The 17679-nt window shown below is 36.7% G+C and overlaps 1 protein-coding gene across 33 annotated transcripts; it reads right to left on the reverse strand.

The window, feature by feature from the left end:
* Nucleotides 1-104: 104 nt before the first annotated feature.
* On the reverse strand, nt 105-17073 carry acbd5a (acyl-CoA binding domain containing 5a). 33 transcript variants are annotated; one of them, XR_015524468.1, is made up of 15 exons: nt 17006-17051; nt 16585-16702; nt 14292-14412; nt 13278-13350; nt 13064-13181; nt 11287-11319; nt 10842-11054; nt 9021-9233; nt 8342-8427; nt 6037-6256; nt 5008-5207; nt 4347-4406; nt 2659-3246; nt 2265-2598; nt 105-2023 (listed from the first exon to the last, which is right to left on the reverse strand). XR_015524468.1 is itself a non-coding variant. In XM_087308655.1 (14 exons), the coding sequence occupies exons 2-14, from the start codon at nt 16664-16666 to the stop codon at nt 1725-1727; spliced, it is 1539 nt and encodes a 512-aa protein (XP_087164781.1). In that variant the 5' UTR covers nt 16667-16702; nt 17043-17073; the 3' UTR covers nt 105-1724.
* Between the last annotated feature and the right edge of the window lie 606 nt (nt 17074-17679).

Below are 17679 nucleotides of genomic sequence, written 5' to 3' on the forward strand. Positions count from 1 at the left end.
CCCATGTAAATGGGGCGTAACGTTCAACTCTAACGGGCTTCGATCGCCATTATCAAACGAAAAAAAAAAACACTGGAACAGTACGAACTCAACGTCCAACATGAGAATTTTCAAAAGCTTTTAATGATGGTCAAGTCTTACATACTGTTTGACGTGTATTATGACAATGGCCAAACATGCATAGCTCACATTTACGCAGAATCTGCTACAGTGATTTTTAAGTGTGTTTAATACAAACAAAAGCATTAAATCGACAACCTCTCCGGATATATGAACGAATCGAAGCAGTATTACAGACATGAACAATATGCTACATTATAGTATAGTACAATTAAAATAGACCTTTTCATGTTTATATATATTTGCACATCTCTAATATACAATTAATAAAGGAATTAACGACTAATTTACAGAAACTACAATTAAACAAAACGCTCACATTTCTCGGTTTAGTAAAAAAAAAACGTAAAATTTTCGTTAGATTTCAGCCTTGAACATTACCTAGATGATTTCACCTTCTTCACGTTCATCCAAAGTGCTTTTCAAATCAACCACGTAGTTTCGATCTCAGCCCTGCAAACATTGACCAAAAGGTTTTGGATTTCACATGCAAACAATCCCTACACTAGCGTTCGATTATTCACCGCAGCCATAAATTAACATTAGTAACCTACTGTGAAATGTTTTAATGTGTAAAATACAGTCGATCCCAAAAATATTAGCACACTTTAGTCACGCTAGTGTTCGTTAAATGGATAGACCACCCAAAAATGAATTTCCTTACACTTAAGTGGTTCAAAACACAAATGTTGGGAGGAAAAACTCATTGTAGCCATAGTAGGAACTAAAATTTCTCCATCAATGGCTGTTTTTTTCTAATAATCTTCATTATATCTTTCTCTGTGTTCAACAAAAGAAATAAACAATGCAAGTAAAAAAAATGACAGAATTTTCATTTTTGTGTGAACTATCCCTTTGAAAACGCACTTAAGCAGATTTTTTTTGCTTGATAAGTGTGCTTGTTTAATTAAATAGCACTTCAATATTTTACATCTAATGCAGTGATGTTTAATATGCAGTGTCCACACACTCTTAAGTCAGATATGTGAGACATCATTGATATTAAGCAGACAAAGAACTTAACTCTCTACACATTTGCAAAGGAAAGTGTCAGTTACATAAGCATTCATGGCTTTGATCAGCACCGCATTTCACTTGAGCGAACCCCAAGTCTAGATATTAACATGTATCTTATAATAAAAAACGTTACTATTATCATTACTAGCAATTGTGGTGGTCCTGATTTCGTTGCATTACGATTCAAGGTCCTAATTGTGCCAAGAATCGGAGTAATAATCACCTATAAAGTGCATCTTACGCTTTGCTACAGTATTAACGACAATTAGCAGCTACTGTATGTGCGCAGGACATTGAACGGTATATATTTGACGTGAACGTTGTAATGCCCTTAATAATGGATGTCTGTTAACTGCAGTTCTACTTTTAAATGACCTAAATTAGGGTTTTGTCAATTTAGTTGCATTAAAAAAAGTACAAAAGAAAAGTTGTGGTAAGCTGCAGTGCCGTACATTCAGTCTGTCTTTTCATTTGCGGATTCTTAGAGTCGTCATCTTAGTGCAAAAGTTACAGGACAGGCAGAAAACACGGCCTCCTCCCTCCTCCTATACACGTAGCATCTCCAGAAAACCAGCAGGAGATTCGCTTCAGTTGATTCTTCTGCAACAAGACAAGTGTTTAACATCAACACTTTTACAAGCAGATCTGGCTGTTAGGCAGAGAGCTGGGAGGATAAATTCACGTCTTGGATTTTGTGGATCGATTTTGAGATGTTTGGAATGCATCATTGTTATCTCTGGAATCAATTCTGATCTTAGCTTTTAACAGCTAGGCTAGTTTTAATAACAGACAGCCTTCTATGCTAATTTTAACAACAGACAGCATAATAAGCTAGATTTTAACAGCAGATGGCGCTCTAGGCTAGTTTTTAACAGCAGATGGCGCTCTAGGCTAGTTTTTACCAGCAGATGGCGCTCTAGGCTAGTTTTTAACAGCTGATGGCGCTCTAGGCTAGTTTTTACCAGCAGATGGCGCTCTAGGCTAGTTTTTAATAGCAGATATTGCTCTAGGCTAGTCTTTTAACAGCAGATGTCGCTCTAGGCTAGTTTTTACCAGCAGATGGCGCTCTAGGCTAGTTTTTAAACAGCAGATGGCGTTCTAGGCTAGTTTTTATTAGCAGATGTCGCTCTAGGCTAGTTTTTAACAGCAGATGTCGCTCTAGGCTAGTTTTTACCAGCAGATGGCGCTCTAGGCTAGTTTTTAAACAGCAGATGGCATTCTAGGCTAGTTTTTACCAGCAGATGGCGCTCTAGGCTAGTTTTTAATAGCAGATATTGCTCTAGGCTAGTCTTTTAACAGCAGATGTCGCTCTAGGCTAGTTTTTACCAGCAGATGGCGCTCTAGGCTAGTTTTTAAACAGCAGATGGCGTTCTAGGCTAGTTTTTAATAGCAGATGTCGCTCTAGGCTAGTTTTTAACAGCAGATGTCGCTCTAGGCTAGTTTTTACCAGCAGATGGCGCTCTAGGCTAGTTTTTAAACAGCAGATGGCGTTCTAGGCTAGTTTTTAATAGCAGATGTCGCTCTAGGCTAGTTTTTAACAGCAGATGTCGCTCTAGGCTAGTTTTTACCAGCAGATGGCGCTCTAGGCTAGTTTTTAAACAGCAGATGGCATTCTAGGCTAGTTTTTACCAGCAGATGGCGCTCTAGGCTAGTTTTTACCAGCAGATGGCGCTCTAGGCTAGTTTTTAAACAGCAGATAGCGCTCTAGGCTAGTTTTTAACAGCAGATGGTACATAATGATTACTTTCGGTTCAAGTGGTATGTGAACTGGCTGTTTGTAAAGTACACAGTAAAATCTGTTGGTAAAAACTAAGCGCAGAATCGATTCAGAAAGAAACGCAATGCATTTATAAAATCACAGAATAGATTCTTGATTCACAATGCATCAATTTATTGTCCCATCCTTACTATTTGGATTTATTTGGTATTTCACCACTGAATTTATTCAAAATGTATCTAACCATTGATAATGTGTTGTATTTCAGCTTTGATGGTTTACCTTCTCCTGCGCTGCACATACACACGAATGAGCCACTGCACCACAAACGGCCAAACCACAGCAAAGGCCACAGTTCCAAGAGACACATCAAAAGGCCACCAGGACGGCTTCTGAGAGAGTAAATAATAATAATATTTCATATTTATCAGAGGAAAAAAAATCAACATCAGCAAACATTCTATGACCATGGCATAGTGCATAAAATTATTATTAATAGTATTCTGGGATCGGGACTGTAAGATTTTAAAATAACTTCCTTGTTTACTGTACAGAAGTATCTGTACTTTCCTTTGTACTTTCCTGTACAAACTTACTTTTTGTATGTGTCCTTAAGTGCATTTCTTTTTAAGTGCGTGTCTTTTTTATTCCTCACAATTTAATTTAAACTAATAATGTATTAGATATATTTTGAAATTTGTTCAGCGAATAAGCGAATGGCAGTGCAGATGTTTTTAAACTAATTGTAAACATTGTTTACAATTCTAAAAAAGGTGTTGGGGTGTGGTTAAGCATATTTCACCCAACCCATCAAACTGACATCATAAGATAAGGACCACAATTCTAGAGCAGAAGCAAATGTATAGATTTTGATTTAAAATTACCAAAACAAACCACAGAGTTTTTTTTTTCTTAAATGGATTAATTTGCACAACTTAAATGTTCACCTTAAAGGAACTGCACTGCACCTTCAAAAAAAGCAAGAAAAAAAAGCTCAATACTAGACTAGTCTAGACTAGGTCTAGTCTACTAGACTTAAACAGTTGACTCGAACCATTTTTTGAATCCAGTCAGCTGATTGTTTGCACTTTTAGCTTAGCTTAGCATGATGAACTGAATCGGATTAGACCATTAGCATTTAATAAAAAAAAATCCAAAAATAGTTTTGATCATTTCCCATTTAAAGCTTGAGTCTTATGTAGTTACATCATGTAATAAAACATGGAAAATGAAAAATGATTGTTTCCTAGGCCAATATTGCTAGAAACTATACTCTCATTCTGGCGTAATAGTCAAGAAACTCTGCTGCTGTACCATGCATGCACCAGGCGGAATGATATTACGCAGCATGAGAGAATCGGCTGTTTTTAGAAGGCACCTTGAAATCATGCAGAAATGATAGGCGCATTGTACTTTTACAATATTTTACAATTCCTTAAAAAATACAATTTACTCTTAAAACCCATTACTCAGTGTGTTAAAATGACTCTACCTTCTTATTTCTGTTTGCAGGTGTTGTCAGGTAGTCTGAAGGCAGCGCTAAGGACCGGGCCTGAGAAACAACACACGGCAAAAGTGTTACATCTTGTACCTCAACCAGAAAATGTAGTTACCCTGTTGTAATAAATTGCTTAGATTAAAGCAAAAATAAATAAAAATAGGGCATTTATAACTATAAGTGGCAGTCATTTTAATGCTTATCCTGCCAGTTGTTTTAGTACTTTCAACCAATGAGATAGAGGCAATCAGTTTTAGTCTCAAGACATAAAAAAGGCAATTTAGGGATGTCAAACAGACATTGAAGGCACTGAATGACATGAGCGACTCTGATTGATGAAGTAAAAATATAAAAAACAATAATTATTTTATGAGCCATAACTAATCACTGTTATTCAACTACTCCTCCACTGAAAAAGTAAAGGATTATTGTTCATTTTTTGTTTACTTCTAATGTACTTGCATTAAATACTGTATAAACCGATACATAATCCCTTTTTTATAATATCAAACAGTTATGGTATAAATGTGTATATTTAACCTGCAGGTGGTTTTAGGCAAGTATACAACAACCCGTGCTGTCAGTTGTAGTGTTAATGGGCTTGAATCTGTTATCAGTGTTGTTCAGAGTGAAAGGTGAGGGTTGGGTTTGTAACCTGTGAGGCTGTCAGAGCTTCTAGCGTGTGCAGTCTCTGTAAGACGCTCTGCATGTCGTCCTGCAGCCTGGCCAGAGCGCAGATGATCTGTTCGTTTAGATTCTCCGTCATGGGTCCGTCCGCCCCCCAGCGCTCCCCGTCTCCCCCGCTGCCTTGTTGGGGTCCCGCTGACCCAGAGCCAGAGGCAGGCGACCTGGACCCTGATACACAGACAAACCAGCTGCAGTAGATGCAAACAACACTCTGGAGATCATTAACAGAAGACTGACAGAGTTTACTTCAGGACTCCTGCTCTGATAATAAATCATGGCTGCCTAGATTTTAATATACAGTTAAAGTTAAAATTATTCGCCCTCCTGTGCATTTTTTTTCTTTTTCAAATATTTGCCAACTAGAGTTTGGTGTAAAGTGTTCCACAGTAGCACTGTATTCTCATTACATTTTTGAGGAATGCAGTAATGTAACGAATTACAGTTAAAATTTGTGTAATTACAGTTACTAAAGTCAGTGTAACTGCGTTACTTATGTTACAAATATAGATTTTAGAAGTTTTTCCAACACATTTCTAGACATAACTCGTATCTAATAACTGATTTATTTTATCTGTTATGATGACAGTAAATAATATTTTACTAGATATTTTTCAGGATACTAGTATTCAGTTCAAAGTGACATTTAAAGGCTTAACTAGGTTAATTACGCAAGTTAGATTAATTAGGCAAGTCGTTGCATATTAGTGGTTTATTCTGTAGACTATCGAAACAAATATTGCTTAAGGAGGCTAATAATATTGACCTTAAAATGGTTTTAGAAAATTGAAAAACTGCTTTTATTCTAGCCGAAATAAAACAAATCAGACTTTCTCCAGAAGAAAAAATATTATCAGAAATACTGTGAAAATTTCCTTGCTCTGTTAAACATCATTTGGGAAATATTTAAAAAAAGAAAAGAAATTCACAGGAGGGCGAATATTTCTGACTTCAACTGTATATATATGATCGCTACATTGTCTGGCAGCTCGGTTTGTACCTCTTCCCCTCCTGACCACAGAGCTGTCACTTCTTTTGACAGGAAGTCCCTGTCTCTGAGCTCCTCCTCTGCTGCCCCGTCCATCTTCTCCACCGTGCTGCACGCCTTCCTCTCGTCCCAGCAGTTCATCATCCTGTGATCTGATGTCTCCTGTGGAGGACAGTGTGCTGTGGCTCTCCTCCAACACTTCCAGAGAGCGGTTCATGTGTATCTCGGAACCCTGTTGTCCGGGAACAAAAGCACATGTGGACAATGCTAATTAATACAGGGTCTGAAATGATTGTCATCATCACAATTCTCTTAACCCTAGTGTGCTCTTGGGGATGTTTTTATCCACTCTGAGGTTATTTTGAGTCTTAATTTGGCCACAATATTCTTTGTGTTTCAGCAAATGGAATGCTTTTTGGTGACAAATCTTATTTTAACACATATTTTAGGAAAATGCTTTGCAAATTTTCAAAAACTCAACAATACACTCTTGGCAAATTTATTACCCTTTCATTATGTTGGTGGCTGTTTTTGCCCCATTGACCTCCATTATATCATATCTACTGGACTATAGAGCGCACCTGTATATAAGCCACATCTGCTCTATTTTTTGAAGAAAAAAAAAGATATACAAGCCACACTGAGCTATAAGCCACAGATATCCATGTTGAAAAATTTTACATTTACTGCATGTACAGAACGATTTTGTACTGAAACTGTTTGTCGTACTGTATGTACCTGAACAGAGTATTTGCGAACAGTGTCTTTTAACACGGCAGCAACTTTGCTGATTAAAATGTAACAGAACCAAGAGAAAATAACCAATATTGATTTAGCTTAATTTCTCCAGTGTTGAAACCACAAGTCACTTTAATCGTCTTCGCTGAAACCCATTAAGTCGTCTTCTTCAGTGTCGCAGTTGAACAGCTTCAGAAGCTTTTCGTCACATCAGTCTTGATCTCTGCTTCACTGTCATCCTCCGGTGAATTTAGCTCTTCGCGTAGCAGTCCAGCCTTTCAGAACCCGTTGGTGATGGTGGATTCTTTCACAGCACTCCACGCTGTCAGGATCCACTGACAGACATCAGTAAAGGATGCTTTTCGCATGGGGCTGGTTTTTGTGAAAGACTTCGCACCACTTGTCATCCCACTCAACCCGGAGTGCACCTTTAAATGCCCGATTCAAACTGATGTCAAGTGGCTGCAAATACTTTGTTGTAACTCCAGGAATCACAGCTGGAATGGAGTTTGTTTTCATGATCGCTGCTTTTTTATTAATTTGTCGTGCGTGTTCTATCTGCTAAAGAAAATTAGCGTAGTCTATTTTTCTTTGCATTGATTTTTCGTCTATCTTATTTTTGATTCTAATTCCGGTTATAGTGTCCCTAGCGGTGGAAAAAAAATACACAGAATAGCTGCACCTTTGTATAAGCCGCATGGTTCAAAACCTAGAAAAAAAGTAGCGCTCATAGTCCAGAAAATACGGTAATCACTTTTTTTGATTGCAAAGGCATGACACCATATAAGCATGCATTCTTGATTGTTACTTGATTGGTACTTGTTAGGAAGAAGTAAAATTTGTTTATAAAAATGTAGCTTTAACTGTCATTATAATATAGTATAATGTTTGGTTGTTAGTCTTTACAGTTACATTTCCTGCTTGCTTGCAACGTGGCACCATGACATGCGATAAAAGGTATCTTTTTCATGCTGAAACTAGTTTTTGTCCTAACCATCTATGACAATTATCACCTCAGGTAAAAAATACTATGCTTTATTCAGTGTTAAATGCTACCAATGCGAGTTTGAACACTATTTTATGTGACATTTATTACCAGCAGATGTTTAAAACTAAAATAATTACAACTAATAACTAATAAATAAATAATAAATAATAACTAAAATAACTACAAAACGGTTTAAAAATACTTTTAATATTGGTAAATAGGTTAAATATGTATTAATTAATGACCCTACCATTTCGTTGGGAGTGCAGTGCTTGTTATTTAAATGAGTGGCTGGTATTTAAATGTTCCGGTCGTGTCGTGTTTGGTGCAGACATGCAAATTCCTCGTTGCTGTAATTTTTCCATGGCGAGAAAATGTATACTAGAGACATGGATCATATTAATGCTTTACAATTATTATTTTTTTATCTACAAACTCTCAAACTGTATATGAATGAACACTAGGAAAAATCTCTTCATAAGAATGCGCTAAGTAAAATAAATATCTTACAGGATCAAAACCAACACAATTGTGCATAATATACGTGCCAAAATTAAAACATAATGTACATGTTAATTGCAATCTACTTACATCTTCTCCACCAAACTGGTCCACAGAGTCGCAGTACACCTCGCTGTCTGAATCACTGGCCACATGGTGAGAACTGGACACATCTTCTGTTTCACACATAAAGAAATTAATATTACAGCTAGTAGTAGTTTCTAGACCATGGCTAAGCAAATCTTGCCTCCAAAGATGCACTTTCCTGCAATTTAGCTCTAACCTTGATCATACTCAGCTTTTTGGTATATTATAGCCTTTTGGTAAGTGTATGAAATTACCCCCTATCACCTAAATAGGACACTAATAGTCCAAAACTATTGTGGATATTGCCAAGTGCGCTCATTTAATCCTATAATTTTAAATAACTATTATACAGCAAGCACACACTATGCAAAATCAGCATTCGCCCTGATGCACACAGTGTCAGAATTAAACACTTTCATTCATTCACTTCTTCAAGTAACCTACAATGGTAAACTATTGTAAGGAATAGTAACTAGGGGCAATTTTTTACACCCCATTCACACAGGCCGTCAGTGTTAGCAATTCAGTTTGGCAACAGATCAGTTCTGCAACCCCTGATGCCACTCCATTCAAAGTAAATGAGAAGCGTTAACGCTGACTCCCCATGTGATTGGCTAGAATTGCCCACCTACATCTACATCTTACTTTTAAAAGGATGCTTGAAGTCACGTTAAGTGATTACCTTCCTTGTCTTTCTCACTATTCAGGTGTCCATTGAGCTCTACCATGCCTCCATCATGGTTCATGTGTTCAGTGTTTTCTTCTGACTCCTGTCTGTTCAGATCAGATTTCGACCCGTGCGTTCCATTGCTAAGGCCTTTATGTTGGCTGATACTGCCATTAGATACCGGTCCTTTAGGTCTCCCTGCTGAAACCCGCTTCTTCGGTTGTGATGCTGAAAAACAAATCAAATAAAAAAATAATCACAATTTGAAATAAAGCAAATTAATTATTATTGCTATGGTCTTCAGGGCCATAAGTAGTTGTTGTAGCTTATGTCAAAATAGCGTTGAATTATTATCCTTTAAAACATTCACAGAAGCATGCACATCGATCTCAGCTGGGTTCTCAGCCAAACAAAAGTACAAAATATACGGGTGAGGTGGGTGTTTTTCTGGGTGAGCTGGGAGGATTAAGGAGTGGATCTTGTTTTGTTTATTGGAAAGAAAATTGTAAAGATGCTGTTAGGGCTGCATGATTCTGGCTCAAATGTGAATCACAATTGTTTTTGCTTAAAATCAAGATCACGATTCTTTTTCACGATTCTTAAGATGTAAAATAAAGGTTAATATGAGTAGGCTACTATTATTGTTAATTCTCAAACATATCGTCACCTTGGAATTATAAGGTTCTCTCTGCGTTCGGAATGATTTTGAGATATTAAGCTTCAAAGTTTTTGCAATCAATATGCAAACAGTATGTGTGCAACATTTTTGTTTGTTTGTTTTTAAAGTCTTAAAATGTAAACAATAAGTTGTCATTTACTAAGAATATGTCAATAACTCGATTTTGACAAAAATGTCAGATAGAACCTTATAATTCTTAAGTGACATGATATGGTAAAACAACACTAATAATATTAGGCATACGTGTAGCTCTACTGTTGCTTAAAATGCTACATTTTGTACAGTCATTATGGTGGACTTGAACAGACTTTCAATATGTCCTGTTTGTTAATTTACAGTAAAATGATGACATCAGAATATAACCATTCATAATCATAAAGTTGATTTATTATGTTTAAGATATATATGCTTGTCATCTGTTATTGACACCATTATTAGACCTTTTGTTTTCACTGGTAAAATCATACATTTGTCATTATCAGGTTTCTTCTTGCATTATATTCAACTTTATATAAGGCTAGAGTAGCTATACTGACACTGTAAACATTTATTTTCATGCACAACACTGTGTAAAAACGAAATATATTAACGACAAGCATTTTTATGCCTTTCTTCTCCCTAATCATAACAAAACTGAACCCTGAAATTTGTGTACAGCTGAGCTCCACCCCTACTAGCAACTTGTTAAAACTACTGCCAATGTTTTAAAACACCTTGGAAACACGCTAATATAATATTAAAAATGTAAACAGTACATCCAATTTTTTAATACATTTTAATATGGTTAAACAAGTTTAATCATGTTAAAAGAGGTTTAACTCTGGCATCCTGGCCAAATTTTCCCACTGGCCTCTGTCCATCATGGCCTCACTTATGCCATGATGGCCATCACTTATGATCACATGGTCTCCTCTCCAGGTGGATGCTGCACACTGGTGGTAGATGAGGAGATTCCCCTCCAAAATGTGTAAAGCGCTTTGAGTGTAAGCGCTACTTAAATTCAATGAATTATTATTAAAATGTAAGCATTCAAAAATTGCACCAATGCAGATCAGTTGTTTTCATGCCATCACCATAGAGTAAACAAACGTTAATAATGCTGCATGTTTCAAGGTGCTTTAGGTGGACTTCAATTATGAGAAATGGTAATAATTTACCTTTTTTCACCTCTTTAAACTCCTCTACTTCATCTCTCTCCCCTTCTTCATCCTCATCATCATCATCTTCTCTGTCCTCCAGATCTATTGATTTCACCTTCAGCGTTTCTGCAGTTTTTATAGGATAACCTTCTAAATTACCGTTCATCTCCATTGTCCTGATGATGCTTTTTGTGACACATTTGGGCGGTGATGATAGCAGGTTCCCGAAGCCTGGAGAAAGCAACATGCACACAAGAGAATATGTTGGAACACCTAATAAATACATTTACTGTGTTTTAACCAGATTTTCTGACAGTAGCACTATAACCCTGGACAGCAAATGCTATTTACACCATTTAATAGCAGAGGATACATACAGGAGGCATCAAAAGGAAACTGCTGGACTACGGCACTATGAACTAAGGGTGCAGGCCTTTGGGAGAACACTCTGCTAATCACTTGCCTTCAAGTTGCTTAGCAAACCTTTCCAAGCGGGCTGAGCATGAAACAAATGTGTAATTAGTTCATTAATGTAGACAAAATGCTAGAGTTATGTTCATTACCATCATGGGTCAGTTTTGTTTTTGAAACAACGCCAAATGTACAGTAAAATAGGTAATAAAATAGGTGTCACTTGGTCCTTCAGAGATCTATCTATGATCATTCTATGATTCTATATTATGCTGCTAAACAAACAGTATTTATTATTAATGGTGAGCACGGTTGCATTGGTTAATGTTTTTGTGGAAAGTCTAACAGAAATGTTTCATGAATTCAATGATTTCCGATCAAAGCAAAAGTTAAAAGTGCTATTTATGTGAATTTTATTTAAGTCTTTATTATCAGCTGCTCTAGAACTTCGAATGTTTTTCATAAATATGAGAAAATTAATTCTTTATAGATATCCAGTCCTTTTTAATGGTCGTCACACAAAAAAATATGTACCCCTACATAAGTAACCCAAACAGTATTTTATGTCTTAACACTGAAAATGAAAAAAATATATTACACCCTGGTGAGGTTCGAACTCGATTCGGCGGCGTCGTAACGTATCATGCTAACCACTAGACCACGATGGTGCTGTTATGTGTTATATCTGCTGCTATTGATGTCTACGCTTTTTTTACCCTACTCTTTCCCCCTTCCCTTTTTAGATTTCTGATCAAGTTATGTCAGATTCATTAATGTAGTGAATCATCTGATTTTCATTGAGCAGGTGTAATATTCATCAATATTAATTAATATTCACTATGGTGCCGCTGTTTGGGGTGGAATGGGGTGCAGCCCGCAGGTTAGTCATGATCATCATTAACCTGCGGGCTGCATTTTGCTCACGGGGCTGCGAGAAAATAAATAAAAAGAGCGGAGCTGCGGCAAAATAATGAATAAAAAGAGTGAGGTTATGGTCAAATAAACAAATAAATGAAAAAAGTGCAACTGCTGAGAGTGCAAGCAGCTAGGGACACCGGCCCTCGCGGCCAAAAAACGGACCGGCCCACCGGGAATTCTCCCGGTCCTCCCGATTAGCCAATCCAGGCCTGGACACGTGCCCTAAAAGTACATTTCCCCAAATTTCAAATCACTCAATGTTTTAAATGATAAATAATAACAGTAATCCATTTAAAACAAGACTTCTGCAGAGACGTGATCGCTCTGCAAGATGAACAGCATTTTTACGCATTTCATCTCCCCAATTATTACAAAACTGAATCCTAAAATATGTGTACAGGGCCACCCCTACTAGCACATTGTTAAAATAATTAGCAATGTTTTAAAACACCTTAGTAACATGCTAATAATATGTTAAAATATGCTAACAGTACTTCTAATTATTATTTTAATATGGTTAAACATGTTTAATCATGCTAAAAAATTTAATTACTTGAAGCTTTCACTCAGGGTAACATCCAAGTTAAAACTAAAATGTAAGCATTATAAATAAATATTGATTTAAATAAATATTGATCGAATTTCATAGATCGATGATTTTCAAACTAAAGTACTGAATATGAATACTGAAAAAAAATGTATTGTTTTTTTCTAGCAAAAACAGTCCCATATTAAATCTAAAGTAGTGTGGATGAACAAATCGATTATGGTTGTAGTAAGACATAATGACAGAATTTTAGGGTGAAATAACATCTTAAGCACATTATTCATAAAAATGTTTTTAAAAATCCCCATTACCATAATCCAACCATATCGAATGCTGATTCATCAAAAAGTGTTGGTTCATTTACCTGTGCTTAAATCGGACACTTGCGTTATCTTCCTCTTCTCATCCACGAGCTCATAGAAAGGTCCGATGACCTGCAGAAGCTCCTCTACCTCGCTTGAAACAGGCATACTTTCCAGGATCTGTTCAACAAATGTAAATCAAAGTTACAACAGAACCACAACAAACTACTTTAGAATTTTCTTTACTATATTCTTAAACACCGCTTAAGAAAATACCAATTTCAAATCATCCACGTAGGCCGCCATTGCCTCCTCTTTCGGCATTTCCCCAAGAGAACTCCATGCATCCCTAAACACAAGCAACAGGAAAAGTCAGAGAGAAGCTACTGATGAGTTATATATGTAGTTTAATCATTGTTTGTTTGTTTTTTGCAATAACTTTTTTCCATTTTAATGTATATTTCTATTCCTAAAGATGTTTGGTGACCAGATAGTTATTTCAAGGGACATAACCGTTTAATAGAAATCTTCTGTTTAAAGTACAATTTAAAAACATTTGTACCACATGATTTTGTTAGCTCACCATGCCAGTTTTGTGGTGGACAATTTATCTGTGCATGTCATTAAGAAAAAAAAAAGTTTTGGCCTTGTAATGTAAAATTAATAACTAAAAATGCATTTTAAATGCAACCTATTGTCAAGATTTACTCAGAAATGCATAGAAATATTTATTTTCAAAACTCTAAGCTATGCTAAGAACAGCATATAAAAAATGTCTAAGCAAAATCCTACAGGGACTGATTTTCAAATATTTTTTTGCAGATAGGGAGAAAAAAAATAAATAAAAAACAAAAATCACAAAACTACCAGTGCCACCCCCCAAAAAAGTTACTAATAAAACAAATATAGGTGTAATGGTTATCTCACAGACCAACAGTTCGCTTTCAGTAGGTCATTCGCATTAATCTTCATAATTTAGACTGATTTAAAGTTGAAGTGGTTCATTGTTGCATCAATAGTCCCAACAAATGTACCTGCAAAAATATTGACAGATCTCAAACTGATTTCTCAAACTCTCAGTATTGGTTGAGCCATGAACCAGCGCGACTGCTGCTAAAGCAAACAGAGCAGTGTTTTGAAAGTGTGCATAGTGTTTACCCTCTTCAAAAGGGACCATTTTGTTCAGCTACTTATATCAGTGTATAATATATATTACACCTCATATCAGTGTTCATACATATAATATTTCTTTATAAATTTATAAATATGTACATCTGGCAGTTTCCGTACCATTTGGCTTTGCCCACGGGGTCCCAGAATCCTGGACGAGGAATGTTGCAGGGGCCTTGTGTTGCTTGCTTGTAGTAGCTATAAAATTTCAGCATCATGTCATGGGATGGCTGAAACGAACCTAAACACACAAACAAACCAAAAAGTTTTTAAATTATCATTAAATAATAATAATAATAATAATACACATTAGATCTTTGTCCCAAAACATACATAAATGCATACCTACATAAACTGATAAATTAGTAAATAAATACATTAGGTATAAGATATGGGTCAAATAATTAAATATTTGGGTCAAAATATTTTGATATCAGCATGTGTGTGTTTGAAGTGCATCTAAATATATATATATAACAAAAATATTACATACAAAGAAAGAGCAAAAATTAAGAAAAGCAAAAAAATATATAAAATTTTGTAGTTTGTCATTTTTTGCAATATTTTTGCATAAATTTAAATGTATTTGAATGTAGTATTTTTCTATTTCCATTTCTAAATATGTTTGGTGACTAAAATATTATTTTAATAAATACATCCGTTTAATAAATGAGTTTAATTCAAATGTACCTAAATATACTACCTATTTATTGACTGGGAAGTGGATAAAAATATCCTTTTTCAAAATGGGGTGTACTCCATACTGTATACACTCACCGGCCACTTTATTAGGTACACCTTGCTAGTACAGAGTTGGATGCCCTCTTGTCTTCAGAACTGCCTTAATTCTTCATGGCGTAGATTCAACAACGCACTGGAAACATTCCTCAGAGATTTTGCTCCATATTGACATGATAGCATCATGTAGTTGCTGCAGATTTGTCGGGTGCGAATCTCTTAATCCACTGCATCCCAAAGGTGCTCTATTGGATTGAGATCTGGTGATCGTGGAGGCCATTTGAGTACAGTGAGCTCATTGTCATGTTTAAGTTACCAGTCTGAGATGATTCGCACTTTATGACATGGCGTGTTATGCTGCTGGAAGTAGCCATCAGAAGATGGGTATATTGTGGTCATAAAGGGATGCAACAATACTCAGGCTGTGTGGTGTTGACACGATGCTCAATTGGTATTAGAGGGCCCAAAGTGTGCCAAGAAAATATCCCCCACACCTTTACACCACCACCAGCCTGAACCGTTGATACAACCCAGGATGGATCCATGATTTCATGTTGTTGACTTCAAATCCGAACCTATCATCCGAATGTTGCAGCAGAAATCGAGACTCACAAGACCAGGCAATGTATTTCCAATCTTATATTGTCCAATTTTGGTGAGCCTGTGCCAATTGTAGCCTCAGTTTTTTGCTCTTAACTGACAGGAGTGGCACCCGGTGTGGTCTTCTGCTGCTGTAGCCCATCTGCCTCAAAGTTGGTCGTGTTGTGTATTCAGAGATGCTCTTCTGCAGACCTCGGTTGTAAATAGTGCTTATTTGAGTTAAAGTTGCCTTTCTATAAGCTGGAACCAGTCTGACCATTCTACTCTGACCTTTGGCATCAACAAGGCATTTAAACAGAACTGCCGCTCACTGGATATTTTTTTTCCAGACCATTCTCTGTAAACCCTAGAGATGGTTGAGCGTGAAAAGACCAGCAGTTTCTAAAATACTCAGAACAGCCCGTCTGTCACCATCAACCATACCATGTTCAAAGTCACTTAAATCACCTTTCTTCCCAATTCTGATGCTCGAGTTGAACTGCAGCAGATCATCTTGACCATGTCTACATGCCTAAATGCATTGAGTTGCTGCCATGTGATTGGCTGATTAGAAATATGCATTAAGGAGCATTTGGACAGGTGCACCTAATAAAGTGGCCAGTGAGTGTACATAATAAATGGGTATATATATATATATATATATATATATATATATATATATATATATATATATATATATATATATATATATATATATATTAAACACCCATATAATGTAATTTTACAAACATATTTTTTTCTGTTTAAAAAAAAAACCTTTGTTATATTACTGAAAAAAGCAAGTCTTTAGGATCTCTTGCATGTTACCATTATAGGGTAATAATCACAGGAAACCAGATCACCAATCTCACTCACACACACACAGAGAGATCAGGGCTAGTGGTACACACGACCCATTTCAGCACCTAAGCCCTGCTGAATGTAGGTTAATCGCGTTGACCAGGAAGCCCGCGATCATGTCTAATTTGATTATGAAACTGCAGACATCAATACGTGTAGGTGAGGGGTCGCGTCCACAGTTGCAAAACAACACACAATAACAAACTGCCTAAAAGGCTGACCAATCAGTGCTCACCGTTTGATGGTAAATTCTGGATGACTTTGACAGCAGCGTTGAACCTCTGCTCGTAGAGCGGGTTGCTGTCACCCTCCATCATGACAATCTAACCGCTTCAAGAAGATCCGAATCAAATCTAGCAGCAACAAGACATTACCTATTAACAGATGTATGTCATGTATTGGTGACAGTACATTTGCAGTAAACCTACATGCTATATAACCCTTCGTTAACGAGAGAGTTTATTGTTCCCAAAGAAGTAAACAAAGCTACAAACACCCATTATGTGTACACAAATCCTGAAGGACACTCAAGACATGACGGAGAGTGCAGCGAACAGTATTTAACGTGGTATTTTTAGATGGACGTGTTTTATAAATGGTCAAGACGACGTTAAAACGAGCACGAGCATTAGATACTTTACCATTTGCTGCTCTACCTGCTGTGCTGGAGACTACGACCTCATGAATACGTACCTGACAGTCAACATACGAAAGCCTTCAACGTGTGTTTAATGGGAATTGTAGTTCTTTTTGAAAGCGATACTGCTTTGTCAAGCCAAGCCCAGAAGTGTTTAAATCCTACAAAACCCACAACCGTTCAGCCGCACGCGTGGCATCCTGGGTAGTGAAGTTCACCGTGGCAAGCTTACCCAAGAGAGTTTATAATAAAAACCGTCGCTGACTGCAAACTTTTAAAATGCTAAGCTATGCTTTGTCGCGTATTTCTAAAGTAACATGTGCGCTTGATAATTTCCTGCGCCCTAGACGCCGAAGTTACACTATAGCAAATAATGACCACATCAAAGCGTCCCGTCCCACGTTATTAGATGAATTGAAACACTACAATTCCCAGAGTTCCGCTCACTCGGCAACAGCGTATGAAAGCGAGGCGATGACAAGACTCATTTCCTGGAATCGGTCATTTTGAACAACTCTTTGGAATGAGCCGTTTATGAAGCGATTCACTTATTCTTTTCCGTCTATCCTTAATCACATGTCCCTGACAGCATGGCATTGCATATTCATTCATTCATTCATTAGCAGGAGCCAGGGCCCCCAGAAAGGAGCTATAGGGGACCTTGAAAAATTGATAAAGCTAAAGCAACAGCAA

Source organism: Danio rerio, chromosome 24 (assembly GCF_052040795.2).
Source record: "Danio rerio strain M-AB ecotype USA chromosome 24, GRCz13ab, whole genome shotgun sequence".
Taxonomy (NCBI): Eukaryota; Metazoa; Chordata; class Actinopteri; order Cypriniformes; family Danionidae; genus Danio; species Danio rerio.

Coding starts and splice junctions, on each gene's coding strand:
- acbd5a (XM_087308647.1), bottom strand. CDS start 16,666: ATGATGGAGGGTGACAGCAACCCGCTCTACGAGCAGAGGTTCAACGCT. Junction 11,320..13,063: donor AGTGTCCGATTTAAGCACAG/GTAAATGAACCA, acceptor TTTCATGCTCAG/CCCGCTTGGAAAGGTTTGCT. Junction 4,407..5,007: donor AAGCTCTGACAGCCTCACAG/GTTACAAACCCA, acceptor GTTGTTTCTCAG/GCCCGGTCCTTAGCGCTGCC.